Source organism: Oncorhynchus clarkii, chromosome 11 (assembly GCF_045791955.1).
Source record: "Oncorhynchus clarkii lewisi isolate Uvic-CL-2024 chromosome 11, UVic_Ocla_1.0, whole genome shotgun sequence".
Classification (NCBI taxonomy): Eukaryota; Metazoa; Chordata; class Actinopteri; order Salmoniformes; family Salmonidae; genus Oncorhynchus; species Oncorhynchus clarkii.
In genome coordinates this window covers 7,372,226-7,388,689 of record NC_092157.1, presented here as the reverse complement: position 1 = coordinate 7,388,689, position 16,464 = coordinate 7,372,226, and the positions used below count along the sequence as shown (strand labels likewise).

Here is a 16,464-nt window from a genome sequence, read left to right as displayed (position 1 = left end):
GTGCAGTATAAAAAACAACAAATGGTACTCAGAAAAAGGTTTAAGAGATATATCTTTATTTACAGTAGAACATCCCATAATAAGAAGCTTCTTGTTTGATGGAGACTATGCCTATTATTTGGGAAAGAAAACCAAGCGTTCTCTGCATATACAAGTGTCAATTATTTGAGATGCATATATGAGATGCATGGGATGTTTTCAGTTCTGGGTCAAACGTGTGCAATGGCTTTTTCAACAGAATTATTTAGAGGCGTACTCTTAAATCAACATAACGTTTTATATATATATATATAATTAACCCCCCCTTTCCCCGTACAGAAGATATCTATAACCTTAAACATAAAGAAAATACAAGGCAGACAAAACATGGACAAAAAAGATGCAATTCCATCTCTAATTCTCCCAGCAAGGCACCAAAGAAAAAGTAAATAAAGCATCACAACAAGGCTTAGTTTGGAGAAACGTCACAACAAGGCTCAGTCTGGAGAAACGTCACAACAAGGCTCAGTCTGGAGTAACGTCACAACAATAATCAGTCTGGAGTAACGTCACAACAAGAATCAGTCTGGAGAAACGTCACAACAAGGCTTAGTCTAGAGTAACTTCAAAACAAGGCTTAGTCTGGAGTAACATTACAACAAGGCTTAGTCTGGAGTAGCGTCACAAGGCTTAGTCTGGAGTAACATTACAACAAGGCTCAGTCTGGAATAACGTCACAACAAGGCTTAGTCTGGAATAACGTCAGAACAAGGCTTAGTCTGGAATAACGTCACCACAAGGCTTAGTCTGGAATAACGTCACAACAAGGCTTAGTCTGGAGTAATGTCACAACAAGGCTCAGTCTGGAGTAACATTACAACAAGGCTCAGTCTGGAATAGCGTCACAACAAGGCTTAGTCTGGAATAACGTCACCACAAGGCTTAGTCTAGAATAACGTCACAACAAGGCTTAGTCTGGAATAACATCACAACAAGGCTTAGTCTGGAATAACGTCACAACAAGGCTTAGTCTAGAGAAACGTCAGGATGTATATGAAAAAGGGACAAAAAAAACAGTTTTTTCTTTACGAATTCAGACCGTGAGATGGGTTAGAAAAGTGTGAGATGTTTCTTGTGGTTTGTAAGTGCAATGTTTTTAACTGCTTTTCCCTAGATGTAAGAGCAGGAGTTTTTCCACCCAGGTTCTTTGTGAGCTACTGGTTGGTGCAGGCTTTGGCTCCAACCCATCACTAATGCACCTGATTCTACTAAGCAACTAATCAGGGCCGTGACGATTTGAATTATCTGGTGTGTCAGTGAAGGGCAGAAGGGAGACCCAACACCACCACTAGCTCTCCAGGACCACCTAGTGTAGAGGATGAGATGTGTGTGTGAGTCCTTCAGTAGATGAATTCTCCAGGAACCTCTTGGAGGGCGCTGAAGGGCTCCTCGAACTTGAAGCGTTTGGAGATGGCCTTCTGGTCGGGGGTCATGACCTCCTTGTCTGTTGACTGGCGGCACTGGCCCAGTGTGTAGGCCGCCATCACGATCAGTTCCTCCGTTTCGGGGCCTTCCTCCTCCTCCCCCCTGATGGGGCTCTCGGGGCTGGCTGGCTCAGAGGTGCACTTGGTGGGGCTTATAGTCTCTTTCACCTCTACTGTCGCCTCGGCTTCCCTTTTCTCTTTTGGCTGGAGCCACTGGTGCTGCAGGCACTCTTCTGCCGTGGCACGGTTCCTGTTGGGAGAAAGGACTGTGTGAGGCCAGGGAATCATTGGAAACCTTTACCCCCGTATTCACCTTCTCCACTGGCTTGGTTGGTTTGACCGAGTATGGCACTTTCAATACAAATTATGTGGATTTGATTCCCCAAGGGGCCTATCCTACTGTATATAGAACAGATGTTTGTGGTCTGGAGGTCTACATTGTAGAATAATAGTGAAGACATCAAAACTATGAAATAACAAATATGGAATAATGTAGTAACCAAAAAAGTGTTAAACAAATGTTTAAATGTATTTTTTATTTGAGATTATTCAAAGTAGCCACCCTTCGCCTTGATTACAGCTTTGCACACTCTTGGCATTCTCTCAACCACCTTCATGAGGTAGTTACCTGGAATGCATTTCAATTAACAGGTGTGCCTTGTTAAAAGTTAATTTGTGGAATTTCTTTCCTTAATGCGTTTGGGCCAATCAGTTGTGTTGTTACAAGGTAGGAATGGTATTCAGAAGATAGCCCTATTTGGTAAAATACCTAGTCCATATTATGTCAAGAACCGTTCGCAAAGAGAAATTACAGTCCGTCATTACTTTAAGCCATGAAGGTCAGTCAATCTGGAACATTTCAAGGACTTTGAACGTTTCTTCAAGTGTAGTCACAAAAACCATCAAGCGCTATGATGAAACTGGCTCTCATGAGGACCGCCACAGGAAAGGACGACCCAGAGTTACCTCTGCTGCAGAGAATAAGTTCATTCGAGTGACCAGCCTCAGATATCGGCAATTATCTGCACCTCAGATTGCAGCCCAAATAAATGCTTAATGGAGTTCAATTTCCGACATCTCAACATCAACTGTTCAGAGGAGACTGCGTGAATCAGGCCTTCATGGTTGAATTGCTGCAAAGAAACCACTCCAAAGGACACCAACAAGAAGAAGACTGGTGGAAATCTGTCCTTTGGTCTGAGGAGTCCAAATTTGAGATTTTTGGTTACAACCGCCATGATCCCATGGCACTTATCGTAAGAGTAGGGGTGTTAACCCCGTTGTCCTGGCTAAATTCCCAATCTGGCCCTCAAACCATCACAGTCACCTAATAATCTCTGTGATGACCCTCCCACTCTGTCTGCTGTATTCTGTCTTTGTTCTTGTTTCCTTATTAGGATGCCGGTGGGCGGAGTTGGGAGGGTCGTCAGCTTCATGGGAAACACCTGGGCCAGGTGTCTCCCAGGATAAATAGACCTCTTCCACATTCATAAAGGAGACTCTCTCCATGCCGACATTTGTAGATTGTGTTGTGGTTCTTGTTGACTTTTTGTTTGTTTGCTTTGGCACCGTTCAACACCCTGCATTATCACATTCATGCATGCAAAACACTCACTTACGCTACTGATTACTGATTACACACATCATTGTATATTTTCCTTAGTTGCTTTAGTTAATAAATATATTTTGTTACTCCTTATCTCCACGTTGTCTCCCTTTGTTACGGGCTTTGAGCCGGTTCGTGACATCTCCAATTTACAATTGGTTCATTCACCCCCCCCATCTCCCCTGTAACTATTCCCCAGGTCGTTGCTGCAAATGAGAACGTGTTCTCAGTCAACTTACCTGGTAAAATAACGGATAAATAAAATAAATAAATAAAATGTCTTTGTGAGACGCATATTAGATGAACGGATGCTCTCCGCATGTGTTGTTCTCACCGTGAAGCATGGAGGAGGAGGTGTGATGATGCTTTGCTGGTGACACTGTCAGTGATTTATTTAGAATTCAAGGCACACTTAACCAGCATAGCTACAACAGCGATACACCATCCCATCTGGTTTTGGCTTTGTGGGACTATCATTTGTTTTTCAACAGTACAATGACCGAACTCACCTCCAGGCTGTGTAAGGGCTATTTGACCAAGAAGGAGAGTGATGGAGTGCTGCATCAGATGACCTGGCCTCCACAATCACCCGACCGTAACTCAATTGAGATGGTTTGGGATGAGTTGGACCGCAGAGTGAAGGAATAGCAGCCAACAAAGCATATGTGGTAACTCCTTCAAGACTGTTCTTTGTTTTGCTCTACGACTCGTCTAAAGGTACACATGAATGGCAGTATGGAGGTCGTTTTGTGCTAACAAAAATAAGGGGTTGAATGTGTATCTCTTAGATATAGGACAGACACTTCCAAACCTTATTCCTTATGACATTTTTTTGACTGCATTTTTTTTGCATTTATGAATGTTATTCAATGTGTTTCTTTGGGTTACAGTAGTAAATGCCAAATTCAATATTTTATCAAATACTTGTTAAATATAGATATTTTTTTTATACCTACAATTCTGAATTCTAAATCAAATAGCTAAATGATCCATTGTATGACCTTCTTAAAACAATTCCATATGTCAGCTTAGAACCCCCTCCACATTACTCACTGGGGTTCTTTGACGAGCAGGAGCTTGATGAAGGCGATGGCGGCCTGGTCTACATGCTCCAGCTCGTCCTCCTGGTAACTGAGATTGATCTGGGAGATGTTGAGGAAGGTCTCCTGCTTGTCCTCCCCCAGAAAGGGAGAGGTACCTGTCAGCATCACGTAGGTCAGCACCCCAATACTCCTGGCAGATACATACAGTGACAAACAGTTAGACACAGATACACTACATGACCAAAAGTATATGGACACCCCAATGCTCGTAGAACATCTCATTCATGAATCATGGGCATTAATATGGAGTTGGTCCTCCCCTTTGCTGCTATAACAGCCTCCACTCTTCTGGGAAGGCCTTCCACTAGATGTTGGAACATTGCTGCTATAACAGCCTCCACTCTTCTGGGAAGGCTTTCCACTAGATGTTGGAACATTGCTGCGGGGACTTGCTTCCATTCAGCCACAAGAGCGTTAGTGAGGTCGGGCACTGATGTTGGGTGACCAGGCCAGGCTCGCAGTCGGAATTCCAATTCATCCGAAAGGTTTTTGATGGGGTTGAGGTCAGGGCTTTGTGCAGGCCAGTCAAGTTCTTCCACACCAATCTCGACAAACCATTGTCATGCTGAAACAGGAAAGGGCCTTCCCTAAACTGTTGCCACAAAGTTGGAAGCAGAATCATCTAGAATGTCATTGTATGCTGTAGGGTTAAGATTTCCCTTCACTGGAACTAAGCGGGCTTAACCTGAACCATGAAAAACAGCCCCAGACCATTATTCCTCCTCCACCAAAATGTACAGTTGGCACTAGGAATTTGGGCAGGTAGCGTTCTCCTGGCATCCGCCAAATCCAGATTCGTCCGTCGGACTGCCAAATGGTGAAGCGTGACTCATCACTCCAGAGAACGTGTTTCCACTGCTCCAGAGTCCAATGGTGGTGAGCTTTACGCCACTCCAGCCGATGCTTGGCATTGTGCATGGTGATCCTAGGCTTGTGTACGACTGCTCGGCCATGAAAACCCATTTCATGAAGCTCCTGACTAACAGTTATTGTGCTGGCGTTGCTTCCAGAGACAATTTGGAACTCTGTAGTGAGTGTTGCAACCGAGGACAGACGGCTTTTACACTTTATGCACTAGAGGTCGACCAATTATGATTTTTCAACGCTGATACCAATACCGATTATTGAAGGACCAAAAAAGCCGATACCGATTATTCGGCCAATTTATTTATTTGTAATAATGACAATTACAACAATACTGAATGAACACTTTTATTTTAACTTAATATAATGCCTCAAATAAAGAATGAAACATGTTCAATTTGGTTTAAATAATGCAAAAACAAAGTGTTGGAGAAGAAAGTAAAAGTGCAGTATGTGCCAAGTAAAAAAGCTAACGTTTAAGTTCCTTGCTCAGAACATATGAAAGCTGATGGTTCCTTTTAACATGAGTCTTAAATATTCTCAGTTAAGAAGTTTTAGGTTGTATTTATTATAGGAATTATAGGACAATTTCTCTCGATACCATTTGTATTTCATATACTTTTGACTATTAGATGTTCTTATAGGCACTTTAGTATTGCCAGTGTAACAGTATAGCTTCCGTCCCTCTCCTCGCCCCTACCTGGGCTCGAACAGGGAACACATCGACAACAGCCACCCTCGAAGCATCGTTATCCATCGCTCCACAAAAGCCGCGGCCCTAGACAACTATATCAAGGTCTCAGAGCGAGTTACATCACCGACTGAAACGCTATTAGCATGCACACTAACTAGCTAGCCATTTCACATCGGTTACACCAGCCATTAGGCTGATAGGCTTGAAGTCATAAACAGCTTCAAGCCTATCATAAAGAGCTGCTGGCAAAACGCACGAAAGTGCTGTTTGGATGAATGCTTACGAGCCTACTGCTGCCTACCACCACTCAGTCATACTGCTCTATCAAATATCAAATCATAGACTTAATTATAACATAACAACACACAGAAATACAAGCCTTAGGTCATTAATAACATGGTAAAATCCGGGAACTATCATTTCGAAAACAAAACATCTATTCTTTCAGTGAAATACGGAACCGTTCCGTATTTAATCTAACGAGTGGCATCCATAAATCTAAATATTCCTGTTACATGCACTCGCATAACAGGTAGTCAGCCTGCCACGCAGTCTCCTCGTGGAGTGCAATGTAATCGGCCATGAACGGTGTCCAAAAATGACGATTATCAATTGTTATGAAAACTTGAAATCGGCCCTAATTAATCGGTCGAACTCTACTCCAGAGAGAGAGAACTTGATTACGATGGCGCTGGAGGGGAGGGCTGCTGTCTTATCGGCTCTCAACCAACAATGCTATTCCGATTAATCAGTCGACCTCTACTACGCACTTCAACACTCGGTGGTCCCGTTCTGTGAGCTTGCCTACCACTTCATGGCTGAGCCTAGACATTTCCACTTCACTAGAACATCACTTACAGTTGGCCGGGACAGCTCTAGCGGGGCAGACATTTGACAAACTGACTTGTTGGAAAGGTGGCATCCTATAACGGTGCCACGTTGAGAGTCACTGATCTCTTCAGTACCGGCCATTCTACTGCCAATGTTTGTCTATGGAGATTGCATGGATGTGTGCCTGATTTTATACACCTGTTACCAACGGGTGTGGCTATAATAGCCAAATCCACAAATTTGTAGCGTTGTCCACATAGTTTTGTATATATAGTGTATATACAGCCACTAGAAATGAGCTGAAGATTTTCTCTCTAAGATAAACTTATGATTTTAAAAGCCCATCTAGGGAATGGTTCTGTTTTCTTACACATTAAGTTTTACATTGTATCTCTCTCTGTCTCAAAGAAGCTATTGGATAAAACAATCACAAGCCATACCACATACTGTTGAACAAAGACAATGGTTCTCAAACCTCTTCAAACCTTCACAATTTTGATGTAGCTCTGAACTTGCTCACCTGATCCATCTAGTCAAGTTGACCCGTTGAATCAGGTGTGCTAGCTCTGGAATATATAAAGTACCTGGAATGTCTGAAGGTCCCGAGGAGAGGTTTAAGAACAACTGCACTAAGATACTGTGAAAGGTCACTTACCACATGTCTGTTGCTGTGCTAATTGGTTCGTAATTAAGGATTTCTGGAGCTGCAAAAGAAAATATGACTTTTTAACTATCCCTCTGAAGACTTTGAGTGACCATGATGGTCATAACAACATGGCCGCCGGTCAGGTCAGGGGTTGTGTGTTCGCTGCTCTACTCACCCACATACTCCGGGGTCCCCATGATCTCTCTGAGCTCCTGACTGCTGCTCACCATCCTGGACAGACCAAAGTCCACAATTTTGATGTCCCCCAGAGGAGCATCGCAGGTCAACAGAATGTTCTGGGGCTGGAGAGAAGAGCAGTGTGACAGCAGCATTAGAGAGGAGGTCTAGTGGGGACTAACTGGACAGCAGCATTAGAGAGGAGGTCTAGTGGGGACTAACTGGACAGCAGCATTAGAGAGGAGGTCTAGTGGGGACTAACTGGACAGCAGCATTAGAGAGGAGGTCTAGTGGGGACTAACTGGACAGCAGCATCAGAGAGGAGGTCTAGTGGGGACTAACTGGACAGCAGCATCAGAGAGGAGGTCTAGTGGGGACTAACTACAGCAGCATTAGAGAGGAGGTCTAGTGGGGACTAACTGGACAGCAGCATTAGAGGTCTAGTGGGGACTAACTGGACAGCAGCATTAGAGAGGAGGTCTAATGGTGACTAACTGGACAGCAGCATTAGAGAGGTATAGTGGGGACTAACTGGACAGCAGCATTAGAGAGGAGGTCTAGTGGGGACTAACTGGACAGCAGCATTAGAGAGGAGGTCTAGTGGGGACTAACTGGACAGCAGCATTAGAGAGGAGGTCTAGTGGGGACTAACTGGACAGCAGCATTAGAGAGGAGGTCTAGTGGGGACTAACTGGACAGCAGCATTAGAGAGGAGGTATAGTGGGGACTAACTGGACAGCAGCATTAGAGAGGAGGTCTAGTGGGGACTAACTGGACAGCAGCATTAGAGAGGAGGTCTAGTGGGGACTAACTGGACAGCAGCATTAGAGAGGAGGTCTAGTGGGGACTAACTGTACAGCAAAATTAGAGTAGGTCTAGTGGGGACTAACTGGACAGCAGCATTAGAGAGGAGGTCTAGTGGGACTAACTGGACAGCAGGATTATAGAGGAGGTCTAGTGGGGACTAACTACAGCATCATTAGACAGGAGGTCTAGTGGGGACTAACTGGACAGCAGCATTAGAGGAGGTCTAGTGGGGACTAACTGGACAGCAGCATTAGAGAGGAGGTCTAGTGGGGACTAACTGGACAGCAGCATTAGAGAGGAGGTCTAGTGGGGACTAACTGGACAGCAGCATTAGAGAGGAGGTCTAGTGGGGACTAACTACAGCAGCATTAGAGAGGAGGTCTAGTGGGGACTAACTGGACAGCAGCATTAGAGAGTAGGCCTAATGGGGACTAACTGGACAGCAGCATTAGAGAGGAGGTCTAGTGGGAACTAACTGTACAGCAGCATTAGAGAGGAGGTCTAGTGGGGACAAAATGGACAGCATCATTAGAGAGGAGGTCTAGTGGGGACTAACTGGACAGCAGCATTAGAGAGGAGGTCTAGTGGGGACTAACTGGAAAGCAGCATCAGAGAGGAGGTCTAGTGGGGACTAACTGGACAGCAGCATCAGAGAGGAGGTCTAGTGGGGACTAACTACAGCAGCATTAGAGAGGAGGTCTAGTGGGGACTAACTGGACAGCAGCATTAGAGGTCTAGTGGGGACTAACTGGACAGCAGCATTAGAGAGGAGGTCTAATGGTGACTAACTGGACAGCAGCATTAGAGAGGTATAGTGGGGACTAACTGGACAGCAGCATTAGAGAGGAGGTCTAGTGGGGACTAACTGGACAGCAGCATTAGAGAGGAGGTCTAGTGGGGACTAACTGGACAGCAGCATTAGAGAGGAGGTCTAGTGGGGACTAACTGGACAGCAGCATTAGAGAGGAGGTCTAGTGGGGACTAACTGGACAGCAGCATTAGAGAGGAGGTATAGTGGGGACTAACTGGACAGCAGCATTAGAGAGGAGGTCTAGTGGGGACTAACTGGACAGCAGCATTAGAGAGGAGGTCTAGTGGGGACTAACTGGACAGCAGCATTAGAGAGGAGGTCTAGTGGGGACTAACTGTACAGCAAAATTAGAGTAGGTCTAGTGGGGACTAACTGGACAGCAGCATTAGAGAGGAGGTCTAGTGGGACTAACTGGACAGCAGGATTATAGAGGAGGTCTAGTGGGGACTAACTACAGCATCATTAGACAGGAGGTCTAGTGGGGACTAACTACAGCAGCATTAGAGAGGAGGTCTAGTGGGGACTAACTACAGCAGCATTAGAGAGGAGGTCTAGTGGGGACTAACTGGACAGCAGCATTAGAGAGGAGGTCTAGTGGGGACTAACTGGACAGCAGCATTAGAGAGGAGGTCTAGTGGGGACTAACTACAGCAGCATTAGAGAGGAGGTCTAGTGGGGACTAACTGGACAGCAGCATTAGAGAGTAGGCCTAATGGGGACTAACTGGACAGCAGCATTAGAGAGGAGGTCTAGTGGGAACTAACTGTACAGCAGCATTAGAGAGGAGGTCTAGTGGGGACAAAATGGACAGCATCATTAGAGAGGAGGTCTAGTGGGGACTAAATGGACAGCAGCATTAGAGAGGAGGTCTAGTGGGGACTAACTGGACAGCAGCATTAGAGAGGAGGTCTAGTGGGGACCAACTACAGCAGCATTAGAGGAGGTCAAGTGGGGACTAACTACAGCAGCATTAGAGGTGGTCTAGTGGGACTAACCGGACAGCAGCATTAGAGAGGATGGCTAGTGGGGACTAACTGGACAGCAGCATTAGAGAGGAGGTCTGGGTGGGACTAACTGGACAGCAGCATTAGAGAGTAGGTCTAGTGGGGACTAACTGGACAGCAGCATTAGAGAGGAGGTCAAGTGGGGACTAACTGGACAGCAGCATTAGAGAGGAGGTCTAGTGGGACTAACTGGACAGCAGCATTAGAGAATAGGTCTAGCGGGGACTAACTGGACAGCAGCATTAGAGAGGATGGCTAGTGGGGACTAACTGGACAGCAGCATTAGAGAGTAGGTCTAGTGGGACTAACTGGACAGCAGCATTAGAGAGGAGGTCTAGGTGGGACTAACTGGACAGCAGCATTAGAGAGTAGGTATAGTGGGGACTAACTGGACAGCAGCATTAGAGAGGAGGTCAAGTGGGGACTAACTGGACAGCAGCATTAGAGAGGAGGTCAAGTGGGGACTAACTGGACAGCAGCATTAGAGAGGAGGTCTAGTGGGACTAACTGGACAGCAGCATTAGAGAATAGGTCTAGCGGGGACTAACTGGACAGCAGCATTAGAGAGGAGGTCTAGTGGGGACTAACTGGACAGCAGCATTAGAGAGGAGGTCTAGTGGGGACTAACTACAGCAGCATTAGAGAGGGGGTCTAGTGGGAACTGGACAGCAGCATTAGAGAGGAGGTCTAGTGGGGACTAACTGGACAGCAGCATTAGAGAGGAGGTCTAGTGGGGACTAACTGGAAGGCAGCATTAGAGAGTAGGTCTAGTGGGGACTAACTGTACAGCAGCATTAGAGAGGATGTCTAGTGGGACTAACTGGACAGCAGCATTAGAGAGTAGGTCTAGCGGGGACTAACTGTTCAGCAGCATTAGAGAGGTACAGTGGGGACTAACTGGACAGCAGCATTAGAGAGGAGGTCTAGTGGGGACTAACTACAGCAGCATTAGAGAGGTCTAGTGGGGACTAACTGGACAGCAGCATTAGAGAGTATGTCTAGCGGGGACTAACTGGACAGCAGCATTAGAGAGGATGTCTAGCGGGGACTAACTGGACAGCAGCATTAGAGAGGAGGTTTAGTGGGGACTAACTGGACAGCAGCATTAGAGAGGAGGTCTAGTGGGGACTAACTGGACAGCAGCATTAGAGAGGAGGTTTAGTGGGGACTAACTGGACAGCAGCATTAGAGAGGAGGTTTAGTGGGGACTAACTGGACAGCAGCATTAGAGAGGAGGTTTAGTGGGGACTAACTGGACAGCAGCATTAGAGAGGAGGTCTAGTGGGACTAACTGGACAGCAGCATTAGAGAGTAGGTATAGTGGGGATTAACTGTACAGCAGCATTAGATAGGTCTAGTGGGGATTAACTGTACATCAGCATTAGAGAGGAGGTCTAGTGGGGACTAAATGGACAGCAGCATTAGAGAGGAGGTCTAGTGGGGACTAACTGGACAGCAGCATTAGAGAGGAGGTCTAGTGGGGACTAACTGGACAGCAGCATTAGAGAGTAGGTCTAGTGGGGATTAACTGGACAGCAGCATTAGAGAGGAGGTCCTGTGGGGACTAACTGGACAGTAGCATTAGAGAGGAGGTCTAGTGGGGACTAACTGGACAGCAGCATTAGAGAGTAGGTCTAGTGGGGACTAACTGGACAGCAGCATTAGAGAGGAGGTCTAGTGGGACTAACTGTACAGCAGCATTAGAGAGTAGGTCTAGGGGGGACTAACTGGACAGCAGCATTAGAGAGTAGGTCTAATGGGACTAACTGGACAGCAGCATTAGAGAGGAGGTCTAGTGGGGACTAACTGTACAGCAACATTAGAGAGTAGGTCTAGTGGGGACTAACTGGACAGCAGCATTAGAGAGGAGGTCTAGTGGGGACTAACTGGACAGCAGCATTAGAGAGGAGGTCTAGTGGAACTAACTGGGCAGCAGCATTAGAGAGGAGGTCTAGTGGGGACTAACTGGACAGCAGCATTAGAGAGGAGGTATAGTGGGACTAACTGGACAGCAGCATTAGAGAGGAGGTCTAGTGGGGACTAACTGGACAGCAGCATTAGAGAGGAGGTCTAGTGGGGACTAACTGGACAGCAGCATTAGAGAGGAGGTCTAGTGAGTACTAACTGGACAGCAGCATTAGAGAGGAGGTCTAGTGGGGACTAACTACAGCAGCATTAGAGAGGAGGTCAAGTGGGGACTAACTACAGCAGCATTAGAGAGGAGGTCTAGTTGGGACTAACTGGACAGCAGCATTAGACAGGAGGTCTAGTGGGACTAACTGGACATCAGCATTAGAGAGGAGGTCTAGTGGGACAAACTGGACAGCAGCATTAGAGAGGTGGTCTAGTGGGGACTAACTACAGCAGCATTAGAGAGGTCTAGTGGGGACTAACTACAGCAGCATTAGAGAGGAGGTCAAGTGGGGACTAACTACAGCAGCATTAGAGATGACGTCTAGTGGGACTAACTGGACAGCAGCATTAGAGAGGAGGTCTAGTGGGGACTAACTACAGCAGCATTAGAGAGGAGGTCTAGTAGGACTAACTACAGCAGCATTAGAGAGGAGGTCTAGTGGGGACTAACTGGACAGCAGCATTAGAGAGTAGGCCTAATGGGGACTAACTGGACAGCAGCATTAGAGAGGAGGTCTAGTGGGAACTAACTGTACAGCAGCATTAGAGAGGAGGTCTAGTGGGGACAAAATGGACAGCATCATTAGAGAGGAGGTCTAGTGGGGACTAAATGGACAGCAGCATTAGAGGGGAGTTCTAGTGGGGACTAACTACAGCAGCATTAGAGAGGAGTTCTAGTGGGGACTGACTACAGCAGCATTAGAGAGGAGGTCAAGTGGGGACTAACTACAGCAGCATTAGAGAGGTCTAGTGGGGACTAACTACAGCAGCATTAGAGAGGAGGTCAAGTGGGGACTAACTACAGCAGCATTAGAGATGACGTCTAGTGGGACTAACTGGACAGCAGCATTAGAGAGGAGGTCTAGTGGGGACTAACTACAGCAGCATTAGAGAGGAGGTCTAGTAGGACTAACTACAGCAGCATTAGAGAGGAGGTCTAGTGGGGACTAACTGGACAGCAGCATTAGAGAGGAGTTCTAGTGGGGACTAACTACAGCAGCATTAGAGAGGAGGTCTAGTGGGGACTAACTGTACAGCAGCATTAGAGAGGAGGTCTAGTGGGGACTAACTGTACAGCAGCATTAGAGAGGAGGTCTAGTGGGGACAAACTACAGCAGCATTAGAGAGGAGGTCTAGTGGGGACTAACTGTACAGCAGCATTAGAGAGGAGGTCTGGTGGGGACTAACTACAGCAGCATTAGAGAGGAGGTCTAGTGGGGACTAACTACAGCAGCATTAGAGAGGAGGTCTAGTGGGGACTAACTGGACAGCAGCATTACAGAGGAGGTCTAGTGTGGATTAACTGGACAGCAGCATTAGAGAGGAGGTCTAGTGGGGACTAACTACAGCAGCATTAGAGAGGAGGTCTAGTGGGGACAAACTGGACAGCAGCATTAGAGAGGAGGTATAGTGGGGATCAGCTGGACAGCAGCATTAGAGAGGAGGTATAGTGGGGATCAGCTGGACAGCAGCATTAGAGAGGAGGTCTAATGGGGACTAACTGGACAGCAGCATTAGAGAGGAGGTCTAGTGGGGACTAACTGGACAGCAGCATTAGAGAGGAGGTCTAGTGGGGACTAACTGGACAGCAGCATTAGAGAGGAGGTCTAGTGGGGACTAACTGGACAGCAGCATTAGAGAGGAGGTATAGTGGGGATCAGCTGGACAGTAGCATTAGAGAGGAGGTCTAATGGGGACTAACTGGACAGCAGCATTAGAGAGGAGGTCTAGTGGGGACTAACTGGACAGCAGCATTAGAGAGGAGGTCTAGTGGGGACTAACTGGACAGCAGCATTAGAGAGGAGGTCTAGTGGGGACTAACTGGACAGCAGCATTAGAGAGGAGGTCTAGTGGGGACTAACTGGACAGCAGCATTAGAGAGGAGGTCTAGTGGGGACTAACTGGACAGCAGCATTAGAGAGGAGGTCTAGTGGGGACTAACTGGACAGCAGCATTAGAGAGGAGGTCTAGTGGGGACTAACTGGACAGCAGAATTAGAGAGGAGGTCTAGTGGGGACTAACTGGACAGCAGCATTACAGAGGAGGTCTAGTGTGGATTAACTGGACAGCAGCATTAGAGAGGAGGTCTAGTGGGGACTAACTACAGCAGCATTAGAGAGGAGGTCTAGTGGGGACAAACTGGACAGCAGCATTAGAGAGGAGGTATAGTGGGGATCAGCTGGACAGCAGCATTAGAGAGGAGGTCTAATGGGGACTAACTGGACAGCAGCATTAGAGAGGAGGTCTAGTGGGGACTAACTGGACAGCAGCATTAGAGAGGAGGTCTAGTGGGGACTAACTGGACAGCAGCATTAGAGAGGAGGTCTAGTGGGGACTAACTGGACAGCAGCATTAGAGAGGAGGTCTAGTGGGGACTAACTGGACAGCAGCATTAGAGAGGAGGTCTAGTGGGGACTAACTGGACAGCAGCATTAGAGAGGAAGTATAGTGGGGACTAACTGGACAGCAGCATTAGAGAGGAGGTCTAGTGGGGACTAACTGGACAGCAGCATTAGAGAGGAGGTCTAGTGGGGACTAACTGGACAGCAGAATTAGAGAGGAGGTCTAGTGGGGACTAACTGGACAGCAGCATTAGAGAGGAGGTCTAGTGTGGATTAACTGGACAGCAGCATTAGAGAGGAGGTCTAATGGGGACTAACTACATGCATGTTTGGTAGAGGATCTAAACCACGGTATAAAAGCTTGCTTCCATCTTTAAAGAGATATTTTGGCCTACTTAGCAATGGCTCCATAAACTACCTTCAACTCCTTTCAAACTGCACGCAGAGACAACACAATGGTATCCATGAGTTTATCTGACTAATTACTCAAATGTGGACCTCTTGAACATCTAAAACTAGATAGAATGTACAGTATATATGTTCAGATAACTGGCTTTTTCTGCTTTCTGCTGCTGACAAAGAAATCGACCCCCCCCCCCCCCCATTCAGCCTTCCTCTGAATGTTTTAATCGCAACGTGGTGAACGTTGATGAAAGGTTGGACCACAGGAAGAGCAGCTGCTGCCTTTGTAACAGCTAATGGGGGTAACAGGAGTAACAGCTAATGGGGATCCTAATAAAATAAGGTCAAGCGTCTAGCAGGGGTCAGGGACTGACCTTGATGTCCAGGTGCACCACGTTGTTCCTGTGGAGGAAGGAGACTCCCTCTAGGATCTGTCTCAACAGCCTCTTAACGTCCTCCTCTTTGAAGGCCTCGTCCCTCTCCGCTACACACTGGTTAAAGATCTCCCCTCCGGCCGCACTGTGGACACATACAGACTGGTTAAAGAGCTCATCTTGTCTGATTTGTCAGGCTTGCTGTCTTGCTGGTGTGCATTGGAAAACCTCAAGTACAAAACACATCTCTGCATTGAAGTCACATAGACCTCAAGCTCAAAACACACATCTTACATGTACAAACAGTCAAACCTTTCATTTTGCATTTCACTGCTCTGTCTCTGTCTATAGTGTCTGGACCTTGACCAGTGGGTTGCTGTGTTGTGTGGGAGTCTTGGATAACCTGATTGATGACTTTGTTTCTCCTGACTGGTGGTTAGGGTTAATGCTGCCTTAAAGCTAGCGTAACCGGTGTGCGCTAGTAGCGTTTCAATCGGTGACGTCACTCGCTCCGAGACCTGGTTTCCCTTGCTCCGGAGCGATAGGTAACGATGCTTGGTGGGAGGCCGTTGCTGATGTGTTCAGAGGTTCCCTGGTTGGAGCCCAGGATGGGGCAAGGAGAGGAACGGAAGCATTACTGTTAAACTAGGTCTGGACTGTAGCTTTAGGTATACAATGATGTATGATATATAGTGCATTCAGAAAGTATTCAGACCCCTTCACTTTTTATTACTTTACAGCTTTATTCTATAATGGATTGAATAAATGTTTTCCTCATCAGTCTACACACAATACCCCATAATGACAAGGCAAAAACAGGTTTTTAGATAAAAAAATGAATAATTAAATAGAAACAAAAATACCTTATTTACATAAGTATTCAGACCCTTTGCTATGAGACTCTAAATTAAATTCAGGTGCATCCTGTTTCCATTGATCATCCTTGAGATGTTTCTACATCTTTATTGGAGTCCAACTGTGGTAAATTCAACTGATTGGACATGATTTGGAAAGGCACACACCTGTCTATATAAGGTCCCACAGTTGACAGTGCATGTCAGAGCAAAAACCAAGCCATGAGGTCGAAGGAATTGTCCGTAGAGCTCCGAGACAGGATTGTGTCGAGGCACAGATCTGGAGAAGGGTACAAAAAATGTCTGCAGCATTTAAGGTCCCCAAGAACACAGTTTCCTCCATCCTTCTTAAA

The 16,464-nt window shown here is 46.6% G+C and overlaps 1 protein-coding gene across 1 annotated transcript in view; it reads right to left on the bottom strand.

The window, feature by feature from the left end:
• Positions 1–35: 35 nt before the first annotated feature.
• LOC139420143 (serine/threonine-protein kinase 17A-like) overlaps positions 36–16,464 on the bottom strand; it is a 46,997-nt gene continuing 30,568 nt past the window's right edge. Inside the window, exons 3-7 of the mRNA XM_071169922.1 lie at positions 15,258–15,402; positions 7,383–7,509; positions 7,217–7,265; positions 4,123–4,302; positions 36–1,713 (exon numbers count right to left, since the gene is read on the bottom strand). Coding sequence (XP_071026023.1) covers positions 1,380–1,713; positions 4,123–4,302; positions 7,217–7,265; positions 7,383–7,509; positions 15,258–15,402 — 835 coding nt within the window. The 3' untranslated portion in view covers positions 36–1,379. The remainder of the gene's footprint in view (positions 1,714–4,122; positions 4,303–7,216; positions 7,266–7,382; positions 7,510–15,257; positions 15,403–16,464) is intronic.